Below are 12,487 nucleotides of genomic sequence, written 5' to 3'. Positions count from 1 at the left end.
TAAAGTAGAAAATCAGGGGAGGCAGATAACAGAATGGCGTGTAAAAAAAAGGAGCAGCTGGTAGGACTTGAACCCAGGTCGAGATATAACCGCCAGGCAATGGTGCCCCAATTTATACACTATTAGCATGATGTTCCTTTTTAAAAAAGGCAATTTATAAGGTGAACTGAAGCTTTGAAACTTGATTTAGTTTAGTCTTTGAGAAATTGAAGTAAATAAGAAATCAACAAAGACCTTTCAGGAATATCCATCCCCTAGAAGAGAGACAAACTTTGGTTAATTGTACCAGTTCGTAAGTTTAGCAGTATTATACATGTCCCTTTACTGCCATATTCCAAACAATACTGTATGATTAAACAACAGATTTTTTTTAAATGCTCAACTGTAAGCTCTCTCAGGTACATCGAGCGACCACTTCAGTCGGTTACCAAATTAAATGGGAAAGTTGGAATATCCTGTGGGAAATCCACCTACTATTGAAGTACATGATACAGCCCACCTTCAAAAAATGTTAGAAAATAAGAACATCTTTATCAGTTTAAACCAGTATGGACATCAAAAGGTCTGTATTAATCCCAGTTACTGCTACAGATAGCTGTGGTTGCCTTAAAAGTTTCAATCTATTCGCCGCAGTAATTAGAACTGATGGAGACTTTTGGATGAACAAGAAAGCAGTCTAGTCTAGAAATAGGGATTCCACTCCTGACATCTTCAACAAAACTTTTAAGCTGCTCAGAGTCACAGTGACTGAGACACAAAGTCACACATAAGCTGCTATTTCAAGGTGAAACATTTTATTTTGCTGAAGCACAAATCCCAACAGGAGGCTCTACCTGAGGCTGCTCTGGCCTCATTGTGCTGACTCGCTGCCGCTGTGCTGCATTTCCTAAACAATGTACGAAGTGCAGTTGTCAGCGATTATGACAGAATGAAGGGGCCTTTCTGACAGGGAGGGTAATTTAAAGTCATTTCAATCATAACCTTTTCACACAGTTACTAGAAGAGTCAGGCTGTATGTGTGAATGGAAACTTTCTGCCCTTTTTCCTCCCAGCACACCGGTCAAATTTCTTTAAGAAGTCAGGCTGAGGGCATGTGTGGATGCTGCAGTTAATAGCCGCTGCCACGTGGGCGTAATGATGACTTTTATTTCAGTCGAGCGTTACCTAACCAAGCAAGCTCATAACAGGGTGAATAGGTGGATAAAAATTAAAATACAACAACCTTAAAACTACGACAACAGCGAAGATGTTTTCACATTGGAGCAACAAAAAGATTTGGACACTTCTGGTTGTAAGGGCTAACAGGGAAACTGTTCGCTGGTTGACCTCTGAAGAAGCACTGTCTTCAATCCCAGCGGCCTGAGCAGTAGCTCCCACAAGACGTAATGCTAACAATGGAACGTGCAGGGCTGTTTTGGGTTTGAGTCCTTTGATGAACCCTGCAGTTTTGGTAGGCAGTATATCGACCTTAAACACTCCGATCCTGACATGTTTCATCTTCCCAGAGAAGACAGAGGCGGACACTGAAGAGCAGGCTGCCAACGCTGCGGCCTAGCTTGGCAACAACAGAAATTGCTAATGCTTTGGATACCTGGCATTGAGCTAGTAAAGTAATTGAGGTCAGTCTCATCCCTATTGTAAGAGTTGTCTTGCAGTCCTTTTTACAGAGACATGACTCATCGTTAACTTAAAATTCCAACCCAAATGCGTTTTTAGCTTTCTGACAACATCTTTCAGTCACAGGGTGAATATTTCCAGTCATCATAAATAAATGTGTGCATGCTGTTCCCAGGTAACCAGTTCTGACACTGTGTCCATGTTGTCCGCCTGAAATATCACCTCTCTCCTCCCCGCTGCTTCCAAGCTCACAGAGCACGAGGGCAGCATGCAAACCTCGTCTCTCTCTCTCTCACAGTTCATCTATCATCATAAAACACTGCAGGGCCATGATGTCTACATTCACATTTCACTGCATTCATTCCCAGCACAGGAGCATTTAACTGGAAGCGACATTGCCTTTGAAATAGATTCAAAATCTTGACATTGCATTTTATTCATTTATAATATACAATGACAGTGTATTAATTTCTATGAGAGACATTGTTTTCTAATTTCCCTCCCTTTAACAGCAAGGTCAAAGGTCAGGGTCACATATCTCCAGAAGCAGGAGCAGATTTCCTGGTAGTTATTTGGCTGGCTCGGGCATCGTTTTCATACGTTTAATTTACCCATATTTTCTCTCACATTACTTGTAAATCTCGCTGCTTGTCAAAAAAGAAGATTCTCCTTCTTGTCACCTTCTCTCCTTCGAGGTAATACTTGACCTTTACTGGCTGGAAAGAAACATGTTGTGGGCTTTGTTTTGTTTTTCTACGTCCGTCTTGTACTGTGTCACAGTCTGTCAAGAAAATCTGAAAGCTTCAGCTCAGTTCGCTTCACATCGACAGCAGTTCTGCTGCCTCAGGAGGAATTTAGCACTAATCTACAACAATTTATAAAGATATACTTCATGATGCAGAATTATGATAAAAAGCCTGACAATAACAACTGTACAACATTGTCCACAATAAATAATTCAGGACCAATTAGAGACAAGTGGTGTCATGCAAATGTCATGCTGTAATGAATTACTCCTGTTAAAAGGCTTGAGACATGATCTATTGTGAAACGTTCACAGATGTGTTGATGCCTCTAAGGACTTTGCCTTATCCTGTCTTTCTGTGCGACTGGCTAAGAGATGCAATATTTTAAAACAGGAAAACTGTTCAACCCTTTGAAACAGAAAAGGGGGGGGGGGGGCGGGGGGCATGAAGGGTATCAGAAATAAAACCCGATGCAGAGGTGAAAGTGGTTGCATGGTTTGAAAAGTGTTGGAAATCAAGACTATGCATGTGTGAGTTGGAATTTAAAGCAACTCCTTAAAACTCCAACTTCATCAACCAGGCTTGCCTCGTCAGAAGCAAACCACTCTCAAAAACGTTCCCATTATTTGGCTCCAGCAGCACCAGAAGACCACAATCTTAGAGACACAGAGACTGTTTAGTTTCAGCCCTCCTACCTTTCTGTAGACGATCATGTTTGGCGAGTCGTCGTCCGGGTCCATGCTGTTCATGGACTTCATGGATCTCATAGACAGCAGACGTCTGGTCGGGGTGGTCTGAGCGTTCTCCTTCAGCTCCTCTGGCCCATCATCGTTCTCAGTGGCTTCCACAGAGCTGGGCTGCTCCTCGTCCTCCACCTCCTGCTGCTGCTGCTGCTGCTGCTGCTGCTGCTGAGGTGCCTCAGCCATCTCTACAGCCTCCCTTTACCTTCCTCTCTTCTTCTTCTGCGTCAAGTTATCCTCTCCTTGTCTTTATGTCCCGTGTGAGCTTTCTGGAAGCTGCTGTGGAGAGAGAGAACAATAAATTAGAGAGAAAAACTCACCCCACCGGGCTTCCAGTCTCCAATCTCTTTTGTCTTGTCTTCTGTCAGCAGACTCAAGATGGATGAAATGAAGGTGTCATAAATTCTCCTGGTTTTCTCTATTATCTCCTCTCTGAGATTCCTCCTCCTGCTCTGCTGTCACATGAGATTGACATTACAGAGAGGAGAAGGAGCGTGTTCAAGTTTAGTTTCTTTTAGTCCCTGCGGCTTTTTTTTCCTTTACAGTCACTCATCTCCACAATTTATGAGATGCTGGAAGTCTGTGACAAGTTTATTTCCAAGTACAGAGAGTGAAATCATGACTTGTAAAAACTTGTTAATTTTTTACAATGACTGATAAAAAAGTACTTCATAAATATGTATTCTTTTAAAGAGCCTGTGAGGAACTTTCATGTTATGTCAGTTCTGGCATAAAGAAGTATCTCATCTCTTGGCTGATCATGTCCTTGTACTTGAATTATTAGTATTGTCTGACAAATCATCCCACACTGCTGTCAATCATTTCACTGACTGTGAATCTTTGCCATTGCGAAATGTAAACAAAGGCTGTTTCTGCAGCTTCCTGTCAATCGCCACAACTGACACTGACCTGATGGCAGTGATGGTGACAGGCATCAAAAACAACTGTGCTGAAATAGTCTGTTTACTCAGTCAAAAAGAGGCGCAAGTGAGAACAGGAGCTTTAACTAGAAATCAAATAGGGAAGTCAGAGATAAATGGATCCTCTTCCTCATTGCTTATGCTTCCATACATGGACTGTATGAAACATCGACGTAGTGTCAGCGATGATGTGTCACACATTCAAGTTATGAAGCCCAAAGATAAACAAAAGAAAATCCCCCTTTGTGTAGTGTGTACAAACAAAGAAATACCAGATTTGCTTTTTGAACCATTTTGTCATTGTGTTAATTTTCATATAGAACTAACCAGGATTACTTGGACTTTGCAGCCAGTCTCAAGGGGACACATGAGAGACTTTTTGCACTTAAGCACTGGCTTTCTTTTTTAACACCAGAGGTTCGCCGCTTGGTTCAAAGAAGTCCTAAAAAGTTCATCAAGAAAGACATTTATTTTGTCTTCCATAAAGTCTGTTTGACATTAGTGTGTTTTGACATGTTTTTTTCCCATCCATACATTTGTGGTTTTTGTGGATAAATGAGATATGGACTTGCCAAACACTATTATGCAAACAACAAGGAGGCTTCCAGTACAGATTCAAAACACCTCCCCTGTTCTTGTTTGATATGAAGGAGAAGCAGATCCCCACTTAGCACTCTTCAGATGTCTTAGCTCATTACCCTTTTTCTAAGGCTGACCCCAGAGATCCTGCGTAAGCAACTTCTCTCTGCTTCTTGTATCCTCTCAAAGACTTGCCAGCTTATCCTGATAGTTGACATCTCCTGGGGCTCAGACTCTTGACTAAATTGGCAAAATAGGAGCTGCAGCACCTTGCTGAGAAAAGGAGAACCCCCGCCCCCGGAGTAAGATTTGTGAGGGGATCTTACTGGGGAATGTCTGATGGCAAAAAGGCCTGTAGGTGCTGACCCGCAGTATTGCAGAGTGGTTCTAGGTTTTATAATTCTATGTTTTACACCTAAAAAAATGTATATTCTTACATTTAGGTTGAGATAAGGCATAAAATAAGTTTACTTTTTCTTCTCCTGCACATTAGTTTTGTTCTCTTCTTGAGTTTAAAAGTGAAAATGAAGACAGCTCAAAAACTTATAAGCATAATAATGGTCTAGAAGCACAAAGAAACACTCAAAGAAAGTATCAATTATTCAAATAAGTTGCCTGCAAAGTGCAGAAACATATGTTAAAGAATACATAATGAAAAATCCATCTCACTTCAATAAAGAAAACTCAGAAATATCAGCACAACGGTGTATGACCCATGCTATATGGACTCACACCTAACACACAGAAATCTGGCATCCCATAACTCAGGGCTGTCAGCACTTTTCTGATGGTCTGAAAGCTGTCAAAATATTGACGCCTGAGGACAGATGAGCCGAGGCAAAGCGAGAGCAGAAAAAGAGGCGCAGAGGAGGAGAGGTGAAATAACAAGAGAGCAGAGTACGGAGAAAAAAATTAATTAAATTCAGGACAAGAAAAGAGGAGAGGAGATCGGAAATACAGGAGCTGGCAAGACAAATAGATGATTCAAACACCCAAATAGATGTCAACCTCTTACGTCCTTCGATATTACCCTTCTTGTCAAAGTGAAGTCCTCGCTTATTACATCGCAAACATAACTGGGACCAGTTCTATACTCCATACTTAAAGGAAGAAAAGACTGCCTTTAACTATCCTTAGCATATGTATAAATGAAAAGAATGACACAGCATAACGTGTGCAAAACGTTGTTGTACAGGAGCAGATACAGGGGTGGGATCTCGTCTCTGCGTGGTCCCCAAACTGGACCCCCCCCCACATCAACATACACGCATGTGTTGATTGAACAGATGAGACGCTAATTAAAAGGCTTTAGCAGTGCTGTGAGGTGGATTTTGATACCTTGGGAAATGTGTTTTAGCTGTTGGCTGCTTCTTAATTGAATTGATTTTACATCTCCACAAAATCAAATTAAGATTTTGGTAAACCCTAAGCGCTCCAGCCTTCAGTACTAACTTCAAATGCTAGCTGTAAACTCAAAGTAGAGCATTGCTTGTTTCAGAGTGGGAGTCTGTATGAGTGTTTGTGTGTGTGTGTGTGTGTGTGTGTGTGTGTGTGTGTGTGTGTGTGTGTGTGTGTGTGTGTGTGTGTGTGTGTGTGTGTGTGCGTGTGTGCGTGCGTGTCTTTATTGGCAAAGGCATTTAGCTCCATATCAAATGGCTCTTTAGATCAATAGTCTCATCAGCCAGCTGTTTGTGGGAGAACATACAAACCATGTGTGAGCCTTAGAGGAAGAAACAAACATGGAGCATGTGTTTGAAAATCCAAATGGGATGAGAACTGAATGCATTTCTGAATCAATGGCTCTTAATCTGCTGCCTTCATTATCGGCGTAACATCTTCTAAACAGGTATTACAGATCAGCCAGGAGAGAAATGCCGGCTTTGTTTCCCAGTAATGCTCAAGTTCACGATCCCTTTGCTCCACCCCGCAGCTGGAACCGCATGTAGCCCTGCTGGCCTGGGATCAATACCTCCAACATCCACTCTGACTCACGACTTTGCATATAAATTAATTGTTCGAGTTGAGCGCTCTCTTCTGATCAGCCTGGATCCTGCTGTGATTGAATGAGTCAGGGCAAGCTGTTGCTGGAGATGCTGCTTAATTTCTTTAAAACAAAAAAAAAGGATGCCAGGTGTGTTCACGATGAGAGCCAAACACACAAGATGCAATTTTTAAGACTTTTTTTTTTTTCTTAAAATAGTGAGGTTGTATAAAAATCCCCTGATTTTGTACTGATACTTAGATTATAATGTCTGAATAGTCTTTGGTTTCTTAATTATTATTTTTTGTTTATCTTAAAAGTCAATTTTAAAGATACCATATCTTTACTAGTTTTGGGAAGACTGAGGAGCAACACGTTCCACAAGGGCAGAGGCAGTGAGTTCTTGGATGTTTTCCAGATGTTGTACATGAAACTCTTCTCTCTCCATATTGCGTGTAAGAAACTCAAACTCTGCTGTAGCTGAGCTTGACTCATTGTGCGGATAACATCTACATGTATCTTAAATGTTAATTAAAACAAGAAAGTGTAGCCTCAGGTTGTAGCAAGTGAAGTAAATCAAAAGCGCCTCCAAACTGTGATCTGCTATTGGCCAGCAGAGGGCGACTGCACTGGTTGCAAAATGTAAGATATCTACTGAATTTAATCATAACATGACCTTACTGAATCATGAGACATTAAGAGTGTTGAAGTGGTGGTTTCTCTGTCAACAGTACAGCAGCTTGTATGTCCTCCTTCTAAGCAAGTGTCATCTTTTGCTATTGTTTTGATTGAGAGCCCCTTCGCGGCGGATTTCACATTCTGTTCGTTTAAGAGTTTATCTTCTTAACCACCGCCTTGAAGCCTTCTTCATTACAGCATGATGTTATTTTTTTAATCTATGGTCTCATTACGGTAGAGTAAATTGACATTAAAGGAATGTGTCCTTTTGGTTTGTTACTTTAATTGAAAAGACGCCTGCAAGGGAAAACCTTAATCAAGACAGATGTGGAGCTTTTTGTGTCCCCAATCTCATTTGAAGGCTTGTAAAAAAAAAAAATCTGATCGTAACGAACAAAATGCCAAGCTTGATGCCTCAAAACTGTCCTTGATAGCACTTCACTCAATGTATGGCTTCTCTTCTGCGTTTGGGTATCTTCTTATCAAAGCTTAAGTACTGGCTCACAACTAAAAAAATGTTCCCTAAAGGAAATAGAGTAAAACTTTGTCTTTAAAGTTTTATTCTGCTGAATCTTGTGTCACATCTTCGATCTTTGAACGGCTTCAAAGTGTCAGGTGCACTTAGCAGAACAAGTCAAGCACTGTTACAAAGGTTTAACACAAGGAGCTGATTCAATTACTCCTATGCTGACAAATAATTAAAGAAACAGCACAAGAAAAGGAAACGTTCAAGGTCTGAAGGCAACCTGTTTACTTTAAATAAATATGGACAGACAAGGGGAACCAGGGAGGAGAAAGTAAGCCTCTAATATTCTTTACTGAAGGTTTTGTTATGAGAAAGTGTCTTCTAAAATAACTTGGTGACACTAAGACACTCAAAGCTTCCTTTTTCTCTCATCACATGCTGCCTAAAGAAACATGGCTGGACAAAAACTGCAGTAAGGGAACCACTTTGTTCCATTGAAACTCACTCTACGTGGTCAAAAGTGGAAAAAAACGAAAGAAAATAAATTTAAAATTAAATCAAGTAAAAGGTTATTTTCTCGATTTTTTTTCAGGACAACTACTCACAACACTGCAGAGTCATCCCAGAAACCCTAAAAGTAGGATGGGTATGGGCTCAGGCCATGGAAGTTCTTCAGTCAAGAAAATCTGGAAACAGCAGATCTGCATGCATATTGCATAGAGGAAAGGTTATTATGCAACTTTACAAAACCTTCATCAAAGTGTTGACACAAAGTGGAAGGGTTTGTGCAAGACAGAATCAGACCAAAAGTACACTCAGTAAGTAGTCTAAAGCAGGAGTGTTTTCCCAGACAGAACAAGGCGTAACAGCTCAGACCACATGGCATTATCAATAAGATATGAGCTCCACTGAGCAGATAATGACACTGAAAACACAAGGCTGTGGTGCTGATTCTAAAATGAAGCTCAAGTGTCCAACACAAAACAAGTTTTTAAGAGTTTAAGATACGGATGCTGCAAAGCACATCAAAAACATACCTACTTCGTACACGGACCCCTTTTCTCTGTCAAACAGCTGTCTGTCGTCTCTATCCTCACAGGAGGGCTCTACTCCCCAAACACACGAAGCCAGCAGCGATGCAGCTCAATTTAGACTCTCCCTGAGTCTGACACACACACATACACACGCACACACTTTTCATTGCTCCAGCTGCAGAGATAAACGTGCCCATTTAACCCAAACACCCGAATACGTAGGTTTGGTGTTTAATTCCCTCTCTCTCTCTCTTTCCGCCTCTCGTGCTCATCTTAATTGATGTGCAGTAGCCAAACACAAACCGACACGCGCATAAATTCATTTTAAACGAAGTGCCCTTCAAGTGTCACTTAACTTCCCGGTAGAGTGCACGCGCATTTCAATCAGAGGTAGGATCAACAGCATCATCTCTCGTGCGCACTCCCACGCGCGCGCGCACACATACATCTCCAAAATATACAGTATGTATGCTACAGTAACAACATCCAGGCAGCAGCTCAGAACATCGCAACACTCAGTGTTAACATTGTGAAGCATGAAAATCTCTGTTCTTTTACACATTTTATTACTGTCTGTATAACTGCAGCTCTCTCTCTCTCTCTCTTCTCTCTCTCTCTCTCATCCAAGAGTCTTCTCTTCTTTCTTACCTCAGAGCTCAGCGTCGGCTTCTCTCCTGGTCGAAGCTCCGAAGCCAAAAAGAAGCTTCACCGGCACAGCGACCCACCAGAGCTGCAGAGAGAGAGAGAGAGAGAGAGAGAGAGAGAGAGAGAGAGAGAGAGAGAGAGAGAGAGAGAGAGAGAGAGAGAGAGAGAGAGAGAGAGAGAGAGAGAGAGAGAGAACAGAAGCATATGTATCTCTATTATTAACGCGCAGTCGTTGCTTGTGGGTGTGTTTGTTCTTACATTACTTACACTCTGGAGTCTCGCATTTTATCTGGACTCCAGGTCTGTAACATGTTATTTATTTTAATAAAATATAAATTGCAATTAAAAGTTATAAACTACATCTATATTTTCGACTTTATTTTCGTTGATTATGGGCTTCACTATATTGTTATAAACAGTGATGCAAAGAGGAACTCACTTTTTTTTAGTGTGACAGGAAACACTATAGTGCAACAAATTCCCCCGACAACATGCCTTTCATCAGCTCAACCAAGTGATTGACACTTCACAGCCATAATATTCAGATTTTTGGGAATCCCTGAGAGGATTTACTTCCTCTTACCTGGCTGATAATCAATATTCAGCATCACTTTGTCCTTGGGTAGGTTTACAGTGAGGTTTTAATGTATTACTGTGGTGGGGATGGATCGTGAGGTCTTATGAACAAAAAGGCAGAATTCCTGTAAAACCTCAGGTTTGAATGTGATTTATGATATTATTCAAAGGCATATTTGTAAAATTGACTGGCCTAATTGATTTCAAGTTAATGTAAAAGTGAAGCTGCTGGAAATGTTTACTAATTAAATTAAAAGGCCCTTAACGTCAATTTATGAACATGATGAACCACAACACGTTTTCCTTAGATTACTTCATGTGCAAAACCAAGACAACCTCTCTCTATGGAAATTAATTCACGTTTGTTTCCCGCTGATGGTCATTTTACAGGTTTACACCTGAAAGGATTCCTGGAGTGCTGGTTACCTCTAGTTCACACTCCCCATGTAAAGAGGCTGTTGTGCTCAAAGGGGACAGCCCAGGTTCAAATCCCACCTGTCTGTGGCTCTTTCCCGCATCACGTCACTTCCAACTGTCTCTCTCTCTCTCTATACTGATAATGTATTCCTAAACCCTGGTTAGACTTACAGCCTTGAGGCAAACTATGTGTCAAATAATGTGTTTAATGTTCGGCAGCCTTTGTGAGCAGATAACACACTTTTTTTTTTTTTTTTTTTTACGTTAAAGCTTTTATCTTATCCATCTGGCCTACAAAAGCTCCCATGTTGTTGTAACACAGCCAATATCAAACCGAATATAATCCCTTCCAAGTGCAGTGTTCTGAAACATGAATGAATTTCCCTACATTGTGGTTTATTTCACCAGTGTTTTACACTACTAGAACGTGGACCAGCCATAAGCGTCTATTCATGAAACACACTATTAGCACCTTTTGAAATAATTACAACTGCTGCTATAAAGAACTTGGCTGTGGATGGAAACTGAAAGTAAGTGTGTGAACATTGTAGGGTTGCATTAAAGGGGTGTTGTGCCATAACTCTGAACTAAACACCAGATAACAATCTCTGGTTAACAGAGAATACAAAAAGGTAAAATGGGGACAGATTTTCATTATGGGAAAAGTTCTGGTTTCTGTTTGTGGTACATTTTTAGTCTGAGCTATTTTGACCAATTATGAATATCAGCAGGCTTTGGTGTATGCATCAAAATCAGTTGAGGTAGACAGCAAATAAACAGGTGGAACAATATCCATGCTAATGACATACTGGCTCCTATTGGCAGTACTCTGGTGATTTATTTGTCTCTATAAACAGATATCTACATTAAAAAGTGTAGTTTACAATCCAACCATGACAGATCAAACATTTGAACTTGAGCCACAAAGATTTCCTGACTCTCAAACATCGGAAACGAGGAAAGATTTTAAAAGTTGTTTTCGTCTCCTATTGAGGACTGGTCTGACGAAGCTTGACTTTTTAATTCTTACAAATCTGAATCATGATGTTGGAATTTTAGCTGAATGAATTCCCATTAACTGTAGGCTAATCACAAGAGAATGCTTTTCTTCTCCGAGCTCATACAGCTGAAGTGAGTGTAATAGAGGAACACTAACTCCACTGAGATGTTATGGACACAGAAATATTATGTTACATCCAGGAAAAGAAGGTCGTGCCTTAAAGTTGTTTAAAGCGAAGCACTGGCTTCACCTGAATTCCTGAGGAGTTTGCATCCTTTCCTCCTTTATGGATTTCCATCCATATAAAGGCATTCATTATAACTGAATCATCACTCCATGACTGCTGATGAGTTCTGGGATTGCATCGAGGCAGATTGTGTCCCGCCCCTTAGCTCTCAACATGGACTGTTTTCCCCTGTACAGGAGAAGCATAATGACATGCAGCATGATACCTACGTGTGCCCATGGAAACCAGAATCCAGTTCCATGTCTACAGATTCTGTATTCTGCGAAATCTGTAAAAAGATAACAAGAATCCTTGTTAGCTTTGATACTTTTGTGGTTTTGAGGCTTAAATGAATAGCTAAAGGAACACACACGTTTCAGAAAATCTACAGATTGGTTCATTTGCTTGTTTACAGACACACTTTAACCCTATCACCCCCTTCTCTCTTCCTTAAATCCCTTGTAATTTCTTGTCCTGATAAAATGAAAATGATGGTCTAACAGCTCTGCACCAGGGAGCCTTGAGCCAAGAAGACAAACTCTCAGCTGACGGGGACTTTTGGCCGAGCACTGAGGCACATGAAAGCATCTGATGCAATGATGGACTCGGGGAGGAAACTGGGTGCTTACAGTAGTCACCCCCTCACTTTGCATGTGTGTGTGCCTCTCACAGCATGTTTACAGTGATTTCAAGCAGCGTATCCTCACAGCTGGTGGTGAAGACTAAAAATATTTGCTGGCCTAATTCAACAGAATATTACTGGGACAGAGAGAAGTGACAGCGGGCTTCAAAAGCTTGTTGTTTTTCTTTGTTCTTCTTTTTGACTTTATCCGCTGTTCACTGTGCAAATGGAAAAATGGGC

General features: G+C 40.9%; 1 protein-coding gene across 5 annotated transcripts in view; it reads right to left on the bottom strand.

The window, feature by feature from the left end:
• The window catches only part of LOC306826126 (regulator of G-protein signaling 6-like), an 82,221-nt gene that overhangs the window by 67,707 nt on the left and 2,027 nt on the right, over positions 1 to 12,487 (bottom strand). Inside the window, exons 3-5 of one of the 5 annotated variants that reach the window (XM_079347252.1) lie at positions 11,650 to 11,814; positions 9,410 to 9,491; positions 3,059 to 3,382 (exon numbers count right to left, since the gene is read on the bottom strand). In XM_079347252.1, coding sequence (XP_079203378.1) covers positions 3,059 to 3,289 — 231 coding nt within the window. In that variant the 5' untranslated portion in view covers positions 3,290 to 3,382; positions 9,410 to 9,491; positions 11,650 to 11,814. Of the gene's footprint in view, positions 1 to 3,058; positions 3,383 to 8,768; positions 9,052 to 9,409; positions 9,492 to 9,664; positions 9,684 to 10,477; positions 10,533 to 11,649; positions 11,815 to 12,487 lie in introns of those variants that run through there. The other 4 variants (XM_079347253.1, XM_079347255.1, XM_079347254.1 and 1 more) reach the window with 4 other exon arrangements.

Source organism: Symphodus melops, assembly GCF_947650265.1.
Source record: "Symphodus melops genome assembly, chromosome: 1".
In the NCBI taxonomy this organism is placed as follows: Eukaryota; Metazoa; Chordata; class Actinopteri; order Labriformes; family Labridae; genus Symphodus; species Symphodus melops.
Note: the sequence above shows the minus strand (reverse complement) of the source record. Positions and strands in the feature narration are given on the sequence as shown.